The sequence below is a fragment of the Glycine soja genome, chromosome 20 (genome assembly GCF_004193775.1).
Source record: "Glycine soja cultivar W05 chromosome 20, ASM419377v2, whole genome shotgun sequence".
Taxonomy (NCBI): Eukaryota; Viridiplantae; Streptophyta; class Magnoliopsida; order Fabales; family Fabaceae; genus Glycine; species Glycine soja.
The window spans coordinates 2,086,465-2,099,021 of record NC_041021.1 but is presented as its reverse complement, the minus strand read 5'-3'; the positions used below and the strand labels follow the sequence as shown (position 1 = coordinate 2,099,021).

Sequence of the window (12,557 nt, the reverse complement as noted above, 5' to 3'; positions counted from 1 at the left end):
GATATAAAAAATGAACATGTTCTATATAACAAAATAAACACAAAAACACATGACTTTATCTAATGGGTGTGACCCTAATTGAATTGATACGAGATGTTTAAAACTTTGATAGAGTTTTGACGTATTGTTGTAGTGGTCTTTCTTTCCTGTAGATTGATGGTGAAGGTTGGGTACGGTACATATAAAAACACTTCAATAGTTTAATGCTTAATTCAATAAGATTTTTTAATAAATGTAACAAATGTATACTTCACATTCTGATAATGGTCTATTTATAAGAATATTTTGAAATGGATTGAGATGAATAATGTAGGACTCAAAATCCCTTCTAGAAAGGTTTTACCAGTACAAAGGAAAATATACTTTTCAATCTGCTCCTAGTTAATATGTGCTTCCATATTCTAAATTGTATTGAATTTGCTTTTTTTTATAAAAAAAATGTATTGAATTCATTTTGTAATTGAATCTTGTTATGGACTTTGATCCATTTACTCTGAGAGACCTTTAAAACGGTATCTATATATTATAAGCTGAATAGTTATACACTCTTAACAAAAAAAAATGATGTTATAATAAATGATAGTTATATATAAAATTATTTTACATTATTAATTATTAATGTATAAAATATTAATTCATATATTATTTACTAGGGTGAAATGACTTTAAAGGATTGTACTTATATGCTTGTCTAATCCGAACCACAAATCCTCTTACAAGTTAAATAATTTAGTTAAATTTTATGAAATATTTCTAAGCATCCAAAAGAAATTTAACTGTACAGAAAGAAACATGAGGCAGAAATACTTGTTTCGATTATATTAGCCAATCAAGGAACCTGTATATGAGGGTTGAGGAACAACCACAAATCTCTAATATTCGTGCTCAAGCCTCAATGTCATTTAATTTAGTTTTAAGAAATGAAGCAAAATCCTACAAACATTATAAAATTGAAAATAAACGATAACACACGGTCACAAAATAAAGCTTACGCAATAGTACAAGCTTGAGATCTTGCAAGAATTTTTTTTCCAGAAAACAAACAACAACCATTTGTCTCTATCTTGCTTCCTCTTTCTCCCCGTCCAATCACCCATTATCCTACATTATCTTCACTATTATTAGTCACATCATGGTTTTCAATTTTCAATCATCAAATCATGATATCTTTCAACTCATATTAAAATTATTAACACAAAGACTAAAAAGGATCTTATTATATTTATCCACACACCAATATAATCACCTCTACACTCTACTATATTGGTGCGTTTGCATTATCATTTTTTCAAGAAACCAAGGCCAAATAACACATAGAAGATGTGTCTAGAGAGTGTGAGGGAGGCATTTGGACAAAGAAGAGAGTCTAATTAATATAATAAAAGACACTGATCTTCAGCTAGGGGACCAAGACAAAGATGGAATAAAACCCTTGTGCCAGCAAAATAAGATATTCTAGGATATGCCTTTAATTTTTAGCATTTGCCATGTATATTTCAAGGCTTCTACATGTTTATGCACTTGTCTTTATCAACCTCGATATTATTTAAAACAGATTTTGTCAATGAAAAAGAAGAAAAACTAATAAATGTAATTTTCTTCCCTCCAACTACTTCTTGCTGAAAGAAAAACTTCAAGAAAGCAATAATTGGAGAAGGGGTACCCCATGTAGGTGGGGCCCACCACAAATTAAGTCTCTTACGCAGACGCAAGTTAATATGGTCAGCGCACTCTCGTCCAACTATCGAAAGGGCAATGCAATGCTACTACCCAATCCTTTCCTTTTCTCATTAGAAAAATGTTATATGAGTGTTATATTATTATGAGTTTAATGTCTATATGTATAAAATAATTTTATATTATTTAATTATAAATTATGATTTGAATTATTTTAAGATAATTATTTTAAAATTTATTATATTTATTATATATGATGAGTTGTAATTGAATGATTGTGTATAATTTTTTTTATAACTTTTTTTATATTATTTAAAATTAAAAAAAAAAGAGAAGAAAAGAGAAAAATATAAATATGATATAATTTATTATGTGATAAAAAGAAAGAGATAAAGAAAAATAAGAAATGTTAAATGAGTAATTAAAATGGTGGGGTATTTATTTGTAAATCATTATTCTTTTCAGATATATTGCAGTGTTTGGTGAGAATAGAAAAGCAGAATTTGTTTTTATTTTCGTAGGCCACATTCCTTGCTTGCCCCCATCCCCTTTTATCTATTGATAATTGATAATAAATTAAAAGGAAATTAGAGAAAAAATATTTATCAATCTGAACTTTGATTAGTTCGTACATTGGCACCATAAACTTTGCAATCTTCAATGACCTTCTCAAGGATATTTGGAGGGCCTTTTAATAATGATAAAAATACATTTTTTTAGAAAAAAGTATTTAAACATATTTTTTATGATATAAAATCAACTATTAAATCTATATAATTAAATTAAGTTATTTTTTAGTCAAGTATCATTTTTTATCTTAAATTTTTAGTTGAAGGTTATTTAGAAATCTAAAATATAATTTTTTTAAAACTCAGTATATTTTTGTAAAAATATTTTTAATACAGTACCAAATTTTAAAATAATAATGCACACACGTTGCTAATTTTCCTGTGACTCCAAGAAAGTGCAGTTAATCTAGACAGAGGCCTAGTCACTTGCGTCTAAAGCCGAATCTAATCATTTTATGTAGTTTTTAAATTACCGTTCATTAAATTACTCATATATATAATACGACTTCTATGAGAATTTTTACCTGAAAACATAAAAACAAGTAATAACATCAATAAATTATGATCGATTGAGATTAAATATTTAAATTAAAATATAATATAACCATTAAATCTCAAAAAAATTCATCAAACAAATCAAATAATAAAATATCTCAATTATTATTAACATATCACCATCAATTATCATTGTCATTGTTGTCATGATCATTGTTGTCATTGTCATCACCACCTATGGTAACAATGACGGTGATGATGATCATGACAACATAAGTAGTGTCAGTTGATCACAATAAGAGTGACAACAACGACAATCATGATGGTGATTGCGATAATAGTCATGATGATGACATTGACGACGATAAAGATCATGATAATAGAGGTAATGATGTTTGACGACGGTGATGGTTGCAATTGATGATGATGATGATGATGATAGCGATGACGATGATGGTAACTATTGATGATGATGATGACCGTGATGATAATTATGATGATGACTGCAACGATGCTCATGACAATAACAATAACAATCATGACAATGAGAAGACTGTCCTAATATTTAAATTTTTCTCTTGTTTAAATCGTAAAATTTTATAACATGACTATATAATAACATCTTTTCTCTATATCTCTTTCCACTATATCAACCATCTCATTTCTCAATTTTCTCTTCTCTTCTATTGCTATCTCCCTATTATTTGTACAAAAAATTGTATAATTTTATCGCACATATATAATAATATCTCGTATGACTGCTATTAATAATGATAAAAAAGAAGCATTCTCAATAATAATAATAAAACATTTAATTTGATAATATAAATTTTCATATGAATCTCCTAAAAGTTTTCATAACTTTCCCCGTTTCTGTACTTCCTTTCACTTTTATCATTTTCTATTAGACCCTAACAATCAGGGGCTACACGAGATCCAACATGCTAACTGGTTGATCTCAAAGCCCAACACCAAATGTATGTGATCTTTCTTATCCATTTAAAACAATATACTTCCTCTCTTCTTATCTATATAGATAAGACTTAATTACCTAATTTATCAAGATTAAAGAAAGTGATTAATTTAGTTAATAATTATAAATTTACCTAATTATTCATTTATAACTTTTTTCAAAACTATCATCATCATTAATATTTCTTTCTCTCTTTTAATGGTTTATTAATATATTTTCTCTCTTCTTGTAACATAGGATATTTTTAGTTTACAAATAATTTATGCGAGGAACATTATGATTATGTCTTATAAAAAAGAACAAACAACCATTTGGAATGTGGATCTTATAAATAGGAACAAAGGAAATAGTATATTGTATGTAATGTAGGATATGTCTAGCTGCAAATAATTCAACCAGTTTTAACAAAGGAATCAATGAAGCTAAATCACAGAAAAAAAATTCCAACATTAAAAGTATAGATAGTAGACACAAGCACACACCTATGCCAGTTTATTTTGAAAATATGTTTTTCAACAAAGCACTATTGTTTCTGCAGTTATTCAACAAAACAGTTCACTTAGAAGATACAGAAAATTCCTCATAAATCTCTTACAATTATACAAACATGCTATAAACCACCTATGCAGAAAACCTTTCTCTGTCATGAGGAGCAGAATAATCAATATTTGGCCCTACAGGAACGATCCCAAATGGATTGATAGAAGGATGACTTCCATAGTAATGCAACTTTATATGTTCCATGTTCACTGTGCTACTAATGCCAGGAATTTGGAAAATGTCTTTCGTGTAATTGAAAAGATTCGGGTATTCGCGTAGCAGCTTCTTGTTGCACTTGAAGTGAACAGCATAAACCTACAATTATAGCAAAGATCAATTACTCAACAGTCACAACATTGAAATGGATATATTGCAAAATGAGTCCCAAAATAGGAAAGCTAAAGATAATGATTTATGCTATAATTGTATATACAAGTATTAGGGCAATTACTCGTCAGAAGGCAAATTAAAAATAAGACCACCAATCATGCAATGAGAGAATTGCCCTAATACTTGTATATTCCTCCAACACCATCAAAATGTAGAGAGTACAAAAGCAAAGAGAAGGAGAAGGAAAAACTTAGTGAAGGTAATGATTTATCATTGTGGCATCTTAAAGTTTAAAATGAGAATAAAATAGAAATTTGAGAAGTTTACATATTTGCACCAGCCATAGCCAATATAAAACAATGAATGAGATGATTTATTTTTTAAATTTATTTTCATTGGTCTCATTAAGAGTAAAATACTACACCAAAAACATAACAAGGAAAGCTGACTATTCTGAACTATGGAAAATATTAGAGATTATCATTTGTTAGAACTTAGAAGCACAACTTCGTAAAATTCCAAGATAGAAAAATGAGTCTTCAATTTTAAGATAGAAATGGAATTTGACAGGAAAAACTCCATATTTTTACAAGAAAGATAGTCTTAAAATTAAGGGAGACTCCAGCTCTGTACTCACTAACTTAGGCTACCTGTGATTTGATTATTATTGAGTTCTAAAAGGAGGCTCTTACTCAATGTGATGCTTCTTTGACTTGATGGTTGTTGGAAACGTGTCGTAGGGTTGCTACAGAAAGATTGCTGAACAAATGTTGGACCAAATGTTTAGGGAAAACTATATTTTGTTATTGCTTGATATTAGGAATTTGTTAGATGTCTTAGGAAATACTTTATTGGTTATTAGAAATCTGTTGGATATGACTTGTGATTAGAAAGTTATTTCCCTTTTTTCTGACATGTTCCAACTCTATAAAAAGGGAGCAATGCAGTGAATTAACATAATTCTTCTGATTCAAAGTTTATTTATTTTCTCTGTTTAGTTCATGTTGTACCAACAAATTGGCATCAAAGCTCTCTTATGAAGGGTCCTGTGAGTTGAAAAAAAAGGACTCACCATACATAGCACTAGCCCCACCTGTTCTTGATGATGACAACTATCCTATTTGGGCAGCCAGAGCCTATAATAGAGGCATACCTAGAGGCAAATGATCTCTGGGAAGCTGTAGAGGAGAACTATGATGTTCTTCCTTTGCCGGATAATCCAACATTGGCTCAGATTAGAAACTGGAAGGAAAGAAAAGCTAGAAATTCAAAGGCAAAAGCTTCTTTATTTTCTGCTATCTCACAAGAAAATTCACTAGAAATCAGCATTGGGAATTTGGCACTTCCTCAAGGATGAATGTGAAGGAAAAGAAAAGATAAAGAGCCTGGAAGTGTGGAATCTGGTTACAGGATTTGAGATACAAAAAATGAATAAGTCAAACAATCAAGATTCAAGAGTATGCCAATAAACTTCTCAACATTGCAAATAAGTAAGATTGCATGGCTTTGAATTTTCTGATTCTAAAATGGTTAAGAAAATACGTATTGCTGTTCTTGAGAGATTTCAAGCCACAATCCATTCTTTAGAAAATACTAAAGATCTGTCTAATATTACCTTAATATAACTATTAAGTGCATTAAAAAGGCACAAGAAAAAAGGAGAATGGTGAGAAAAGAACAATCTAAAGAGGGTGCTCTCCAAGCTCAGATAAAAGATTCAGGAGGAAGAACAACAATGAGAAGAAGAGTGACAAGGCTGACAACAACAACAAAAATAGGGATTGGATTTATCCATCATGTCCATACTACAAAAAGAGCAATCACCCACAAAGAAAGTGTTGGTTGAGGCCTAATGTTGAGTGCATGGTAAGCTTTGGATGCATAGAGCATGTAATAGCTCTAGTGATTCATGACTGATTTACAGTGGCAGCACAAACCACATGACCAAAGCTATTTAAAGAGCTTGATAAAACTATCATTTCCAAAGTCAAAATTGGACATGGTGAATTTATTCAAATCAAGGTCAAAGTAAATCAAGCTGTAGAAATCTTAACAAGTTTGAAATATATTTCTGATGCTTTATAAGTGCTTGACATTGACCAAAACCTGCTTAGTGTTGGAAAGTTGATTGAAAAAGGTTTCACGGTCATATTTGAAAACATGGTAATGGTGCTTAATTAAAGATGCAAATGGTAGAGATATATTCAAAGTGCAAATGAGGGCAAAAAGCTTTGCTCTAATTCTAATGGAGGAAGAACAAAGAGCATTCTAAGCACTGTGAGCAAAGCAGAATTATGGCACAAAAGGCTAGGGCATTTCCATCATGTTGGGATTTTTATATGCAGAAACATAATTTGGTGAAAGGTGTGTCGTTGCTCGAAGACAAGCTAGCTGATTGCATGACTTGTCAATAAGGAAAACAAGTTAAATCTGTATATATTTAAACCAAGTTTCTACCAAAAGCTAAATTTACAGCCTTAAGAAACAAGTTAGGCTTCTGCTACTACTAAGGCAAGAAGAACAGTGTTGGTAACATGCATCAGAGTTGCTACGAAAAGATTGCTGAATAATTGGTTGTTGGATCAAATCTTTAGGAAATATTTTATTTTTTTATTGGTTGATATTAGGAATCTGTTAGATATCTTGAGGAAATACTTTATTTGTTATTAGGAATCTGTCGGACATGCCTTGCAATTAGTAAGATATTTTCTTTTTTCCTGAAATGTTTCAGCTCTATAAAAAGCGATCATTGCAGTGAATAAACATAATTCCATTATTCAATTTCTTTTCTCTACTTTGTTTCTCTGTCTTTGTTCTTGTGTTGACCAACAAAGGTTTGCATAATACGAGTAACAAGAAAGTACATAAGATATTCCCAAATGTCAACAGTAAATGCCCTATAATAAACACATACACTTTACCTCATCAAATCTAATAAGAGTGACAAACAAACGAATGTCTGCTTCAGTTAGTGTATTGCCACATATATAGCGTTGCTTGCTTAGTATATCCTCACATTTGTCCAAAGCCCCGTACAATTGTCTTGCAGCCTGGAAAAAGGAAGGGCCAAGTAAACAGTTGCAATCATCTGAGTACAGCAGTTTTTAAACAAATGTAACATTTAAGTACCAGCTGTTGCTAGAAAGGGTTAAAAATAGCTACTAACCTCATTGTATGGTTCTTGCTTCTTTGCAAACCCACATTTATAAACACCATTATTTATACTATCGTATATCCACTCGTTGGTATCATCAATTTGGGCTTTTAAATCAGTGGGATACAAGTCCAAGGTGGGGTTTTCTGCAATATTATTGAATTCAGTATTAAACATGCGGATTATCTCTGAGCTCTCGTTGTTAACAATTGTCTTGAGTTTCTTATCCCACAGAACCTGTGCAGATCAAAAGTCATCAGTTGACAATAAACATCTTCCCAGCAAAGCAAATAAAAAAAAAAAAACAAGAAAGAAGACAGTGTATCTTCATACCGGAACAGTGTACTTTCCGGCATAGTTTTCACTTGCAATTTCATAAAGTTCCCTAATAGTCTTTGCTCCATTGAACCTATCAGGTTCAGCTCCAGGCACCTCGGTTTCCGATTCAGGAAAAATCCATCCCTTATATTCATCTGATTCTCTAGTTCTCTCAAAGATGGGTTTGACAGCCTGTTCATTAAACACGCGGCATATGAAATTGGGCGATGAACTAAGCAACTATTCTACTTGAAAAATATTCAGCATGAAGGCTACTAACTAACCGAGAAACTGATGGCTTTGTCAAGTCCTTTGATATTCAAGTAAGCAAGGCACCTGGAAGCCCAAGGACAAGCATATGATACATAGAGATGATACCTCCCTGATTCCGGTGGAAACAGCGAATTCGGGTCCCTCGAAATCCAATTTCTGAATGTTGAAGCAGATCTCACAAAGGCACCAGTGTCTGATATCTCATCCAATGAAAATCGAGCCATTCCAACTATATGCTAAGCAGAATATATTTTACAAACCAATCACAGACAGCACCAAATCTTCAAAAAGTAAAGAATGGAGCAAAACAATACTTAGTTCAACATGAAATTGGCTTTTGTTCATGTATCATGCTACATACACATACTTAATGGATTCAGAATTCACAAGATAAGCATATACCATGGTAACAATTATCATCTATTGTGCAATGAATAAATTTCCTAAATCGTATGTAAGAAAATTCTTGTCTCGACAAAATAAAGAACATGAACAAAAAGTAGAAGCTTTTCATGAAAACTACCGATTTTAACATGCAGGAATTCCCATCAAGCCTATTGCATACCTAAAACAAGAGAGGAAAATAGAGGTTTGTTGAAGAAAAATACCTTGTACTGGTAGTAGTTGTAGCAAAAGTCAGAGGGAGGAAAAGTGCTTTTGGGGCGTAGCAATGGTAGTCTCAGACACAACATGATTTCGGTAAGTTTTATAATCGCTGTTTTAAAAGTGATTTGAGTGAAAACTAGATTTAATGTCGAACGTCAGGTTTGAAGTTTGCGAATTGTAAAAATATGAATGTAAAAAAAGTTCTACTAAAGATCAAATAGGTTTTCGACTAAGATTATTCAAATAAGTTAAGTTGATGCGATATTTGAATTGAAATTCACAAAAATATCCAAACATGATTTTAAACTCATTTTTCTCACAAAAATATCTTTGAATCTTTTTACCAAAACATCCAAAAACTCCAAGAGTTTGTTTGGATGAGAAAATTTTAAATTTTGAGAAATTTTAAATTTTAAGAATTTCAGGTATTTTAATTGAATTTTTTTTATTTTTAAAATTGTGTTTGGATAAAAAAAAAATTAAAATTGTGAGGGTGAAATAAAATGAATGCAAAAAGAATAAAAGATATGGTTGGTGTATTTCCAAAGAGAAGAATGTTGATACAATATGGGGAGTCGCACGGGAACCGTAATACTGCAGCGTATACTATCACACCTGATCACATCATTCAGTCAACGGGACAAGGCATGGTCAGGCCCTCCGCGCTTGCGAGTACGTCACCTCATGTTCTCTTAGGGGAACATGAGGTATAGTACTATGTGTTCCCCTATGTCCACACCCAATTGATGCTTCGTGAGGTCACACTTTTCTTATCATTGGCCATGAGGGAAGAGTTACGAATTTGATAACGGAATTTTGAAAATTTTCAGGTGAACTAGAGGTGGAAGGTTATAAAGGAAATACGCGAACATTTTGGAAGGTTCTTGAATTTCAATTTCTCACATTTTAGAAGAAAATTGAAATTCCACATTTTTAGTTGTTTAAAATTTCAAAAATTTAAATTCTTCATAAAAAAACATTCAAACAATGAATTTTAGATTAAAAAAATTTAAATTTTCTGATAAATTATTTTCCTCAGTTAAAGTTCTCTATCCAAACACATTTTAAATGTGTTTTTAATTCTCTCACTTTTAACGTCATACATTTCATTCTTCACTTTTAACAAATTTATGATTTTAGTCTTTAATTTTTTAATTGAGATATTTCATCTCTCATTTTTAAAAAATATGTGATTTTAATTCTTGTGATCAATTTCAAACGTTAATCTATGTTATTTGTAAATGTTAACCGATAACTATTTGCTTATTATAAACATGAAAAATGTTTTTTTTTAATTATTTAATTATTAACAAGCTTAACTTATTTAAAAAAATTAAAAAAATATACAATCAACAAGTTTGAAATTAATCAAAGAGATTAAAATTATAAATTTTTTAAAAGGTGAAAATAAAATGTCTGAACTAAAAAATAAGAATAGTAAAATTATAGATTTTTAAAAATAAAATATAAAATATCTCATTTAAAAAATAAAATACTAAAATCATAAATCTAATAAAATTGAAGGATAAAAATTATATTTTAACTTTTTTTTAAAACTTTGGTCCAAGGCAACGTCAACGTTGAAGGCCGGACATAAGAACAATATTGTACAGTTCAATCAATGGGCTACGACTATGCGACTTTCTTTTTTCTTAATCGTAATATCTTTTTTACACCGTTTCTAACAAAATAATTTTTAAGACATATTTAATATTTTTGGAAATTTAATATTAAAAAGTTATATTCTTTTAAATATTTTAAATCTAACATATATTAAACAATATTTTAAAAATTTAATTTTAAAAGAATGTTTAATACAATTAAAAGTTATATTTGTAGAACTGATATAGAAGAATGATATAGATAGGGGAAAAAAGTAGTGAAAAGTAATTTCTTTGCACGGCTGATTTTCGAAGGAAACCCACAACTGGGCTTACTGAACGGCCCAAATTTATAGGAAAGTTGCTATTCTTACTTCAGGTTTCATTATTTTCACCCCTAGCTTTATGTTATTTTCATAACGCCCAAAATACCCTTTTGGCCGAAACACAATTCTGTTGTTTATTGATCAAAACGGAAACACGTTCCCATTACAAATGAGGGGTGTGGATCATAAATATGCAATGAAAAATTGATATTGTTGTATATTAATGACAATGAATTTTAGCTTATGCATAAGTTATAAAATAAGAGAAACTATGTGAAAGAGATTTTATAAATTAACTTATGCATAACTAAATTTTAGTTTAAAGAAAAATAAATTTTATTTTATTTATTTTTATTTTCTTCTCTTAGCAGTGTTTTTTTTTTTTTGAAAAAGCTTATCCAATTTATGATTCTTCAAGTGTCCTCTTAAGTGGTTGGAATAAAAACACAATAAAGCACAATTTTTTTTCCGGTCGATTGAGTTTATACACAAATCTCGATATTAATCTCAAGACTGTTTATTTCATACTTTAACAGTCAATATCTCTTCTACTAAGGGGAGGCTTATATTATAGTATGTTTTATAAGGTATAAAAAGGATAAGGAAATCTGAGCCTGAGCCTATCGGACCAACTCTTGAAGGAATTTCATTTCTGAAAATCAATCAGCAGCAGAATGCTATGTTGGTTGGGAGATTTGAGGAGGAGAAAGTGAGAGAAGCAATTTGGGACTGTGGAAGCGATAAAAGTCCGGGCCCGGATGGTCTAAACTTCAAGTTCATTAAGAAGTTTTGGAAAATCTTCAAGCCTGACATCCTCCGTTTCCTTGATGAGTTTTATGTGAATGGTATCTTTCCAAAGGGTGGTAATGCTTCATTCATAGCTTTAATACCTAAGGTGCCTGATCCACAACAACTGTCGGAATACATACCTATTTCGTTAATAGGATGTATTTACAAGATTATTAGTAAGATCTTAGCTAGAAGATTAAAGAAGGTGATGCCATCCATTATTGACGAAAGACAATATGTTTTTATTGAAGGTAGACACTTATTACATGGTGTCCTTGTAGCAAATGAGGTGGTGGAGGAAGCTAAGAGAAAGCAAAAGTCATGCATGGTGTTCAAGGTAGATTACGAAAAGACTTATGACTCCGTGTCATGGCAGTTTTTAATCTACATGATGAGAAGGATGGATTTCAACCCTAGATGGATTATGTGGATTGAAGGATGTCTAGCTTCTGCATCTATCTCCATTCTTGTAAATGGGAGCCCAACCAAAGATTTTTCTCCTAATAGAGGCCTAAGGCAAGAAGACCCCCTTACGCCTTTCCTATTCAATATTGTAGCAGAAGGCCTAAATGGACTGATGAGGGAAGCCATTGAGAGAAAAATCTACACAAGTTTTTCAGTGGGGAGAGATAAGGTGGATGTTAATATCCTACAGTACGCGGATGATACCATTTTCTTTGGAGAGGCGACAATGGAGAACATTAAAGCAATCAAGATCATATTGAGGACTTTTGAAATGGTGTCAGGGCTAAAAATTAATTTTTCCAAAAGCAGCTTTGGATCTATTGGCATGCCTGATGTGTGAAAGCAATCTGCACCTGATTACTTAAATTGTAGCTTATTGGCCACCCCTTTTGTTTATCTGGGGATTCCGATAGGGGCAAACCCAAGGAAAAGTAAGATGTG

General features: G+C 31.1%; 1 protein-coding gene across 3 annotated transcripts; it reads right to left on the bottom strand.

The window, feature by feature from the left end:
* Positions 1 to 4,131: 4,131 nt before the first annotated feature.
* Positions 4,132 to 9,085, bottom strand: LOC114403650 (glutathionyl-hydroquinone reductase YqjG-like). Of its 3 annotated transcripts, none has more exons than XM_028366747.1 (6): positions 8,938 to 9,085; positions 8,341 to 8,565; positions 8,072 to 8,248; positions 7,751 to 7,975; positions 7,506 to 7,634; positions 4,132 to 4,569 (listed from the first exon to the last, which is right to left on the bottom strand). In XM_028366747.1, the coding sequence occupies exons 1-6, from the start codon at positions 9,019 to 9,021 to the stop codon at positions 4,336 to 4,338; spliced, it is 1,074 nt and encodes a 357-aa protein (XP_028222548.1). In that variant the 5' UTR covers positions 9,022 to 9,085; the 3' UTR covers positions 4,132 to 4,335. The 3 variants fall into 3 exon arrangements, with proteins under 3 accessions (XP_028222548.1, XP_028222549.1, XP_028222550.1); XM_028366748.1 differs by having other exon boundaries at positions 8,341 to 8,610; positions 8,938 to 9,076; XM_028366749.1 differs by having other exon boundaries at positions 8,341 to 8,558; positions 8,938 to 9,052.
* Between the last annotated feature and the right edge of the window lie 3,472 nt (positions 9,086 to 12,557).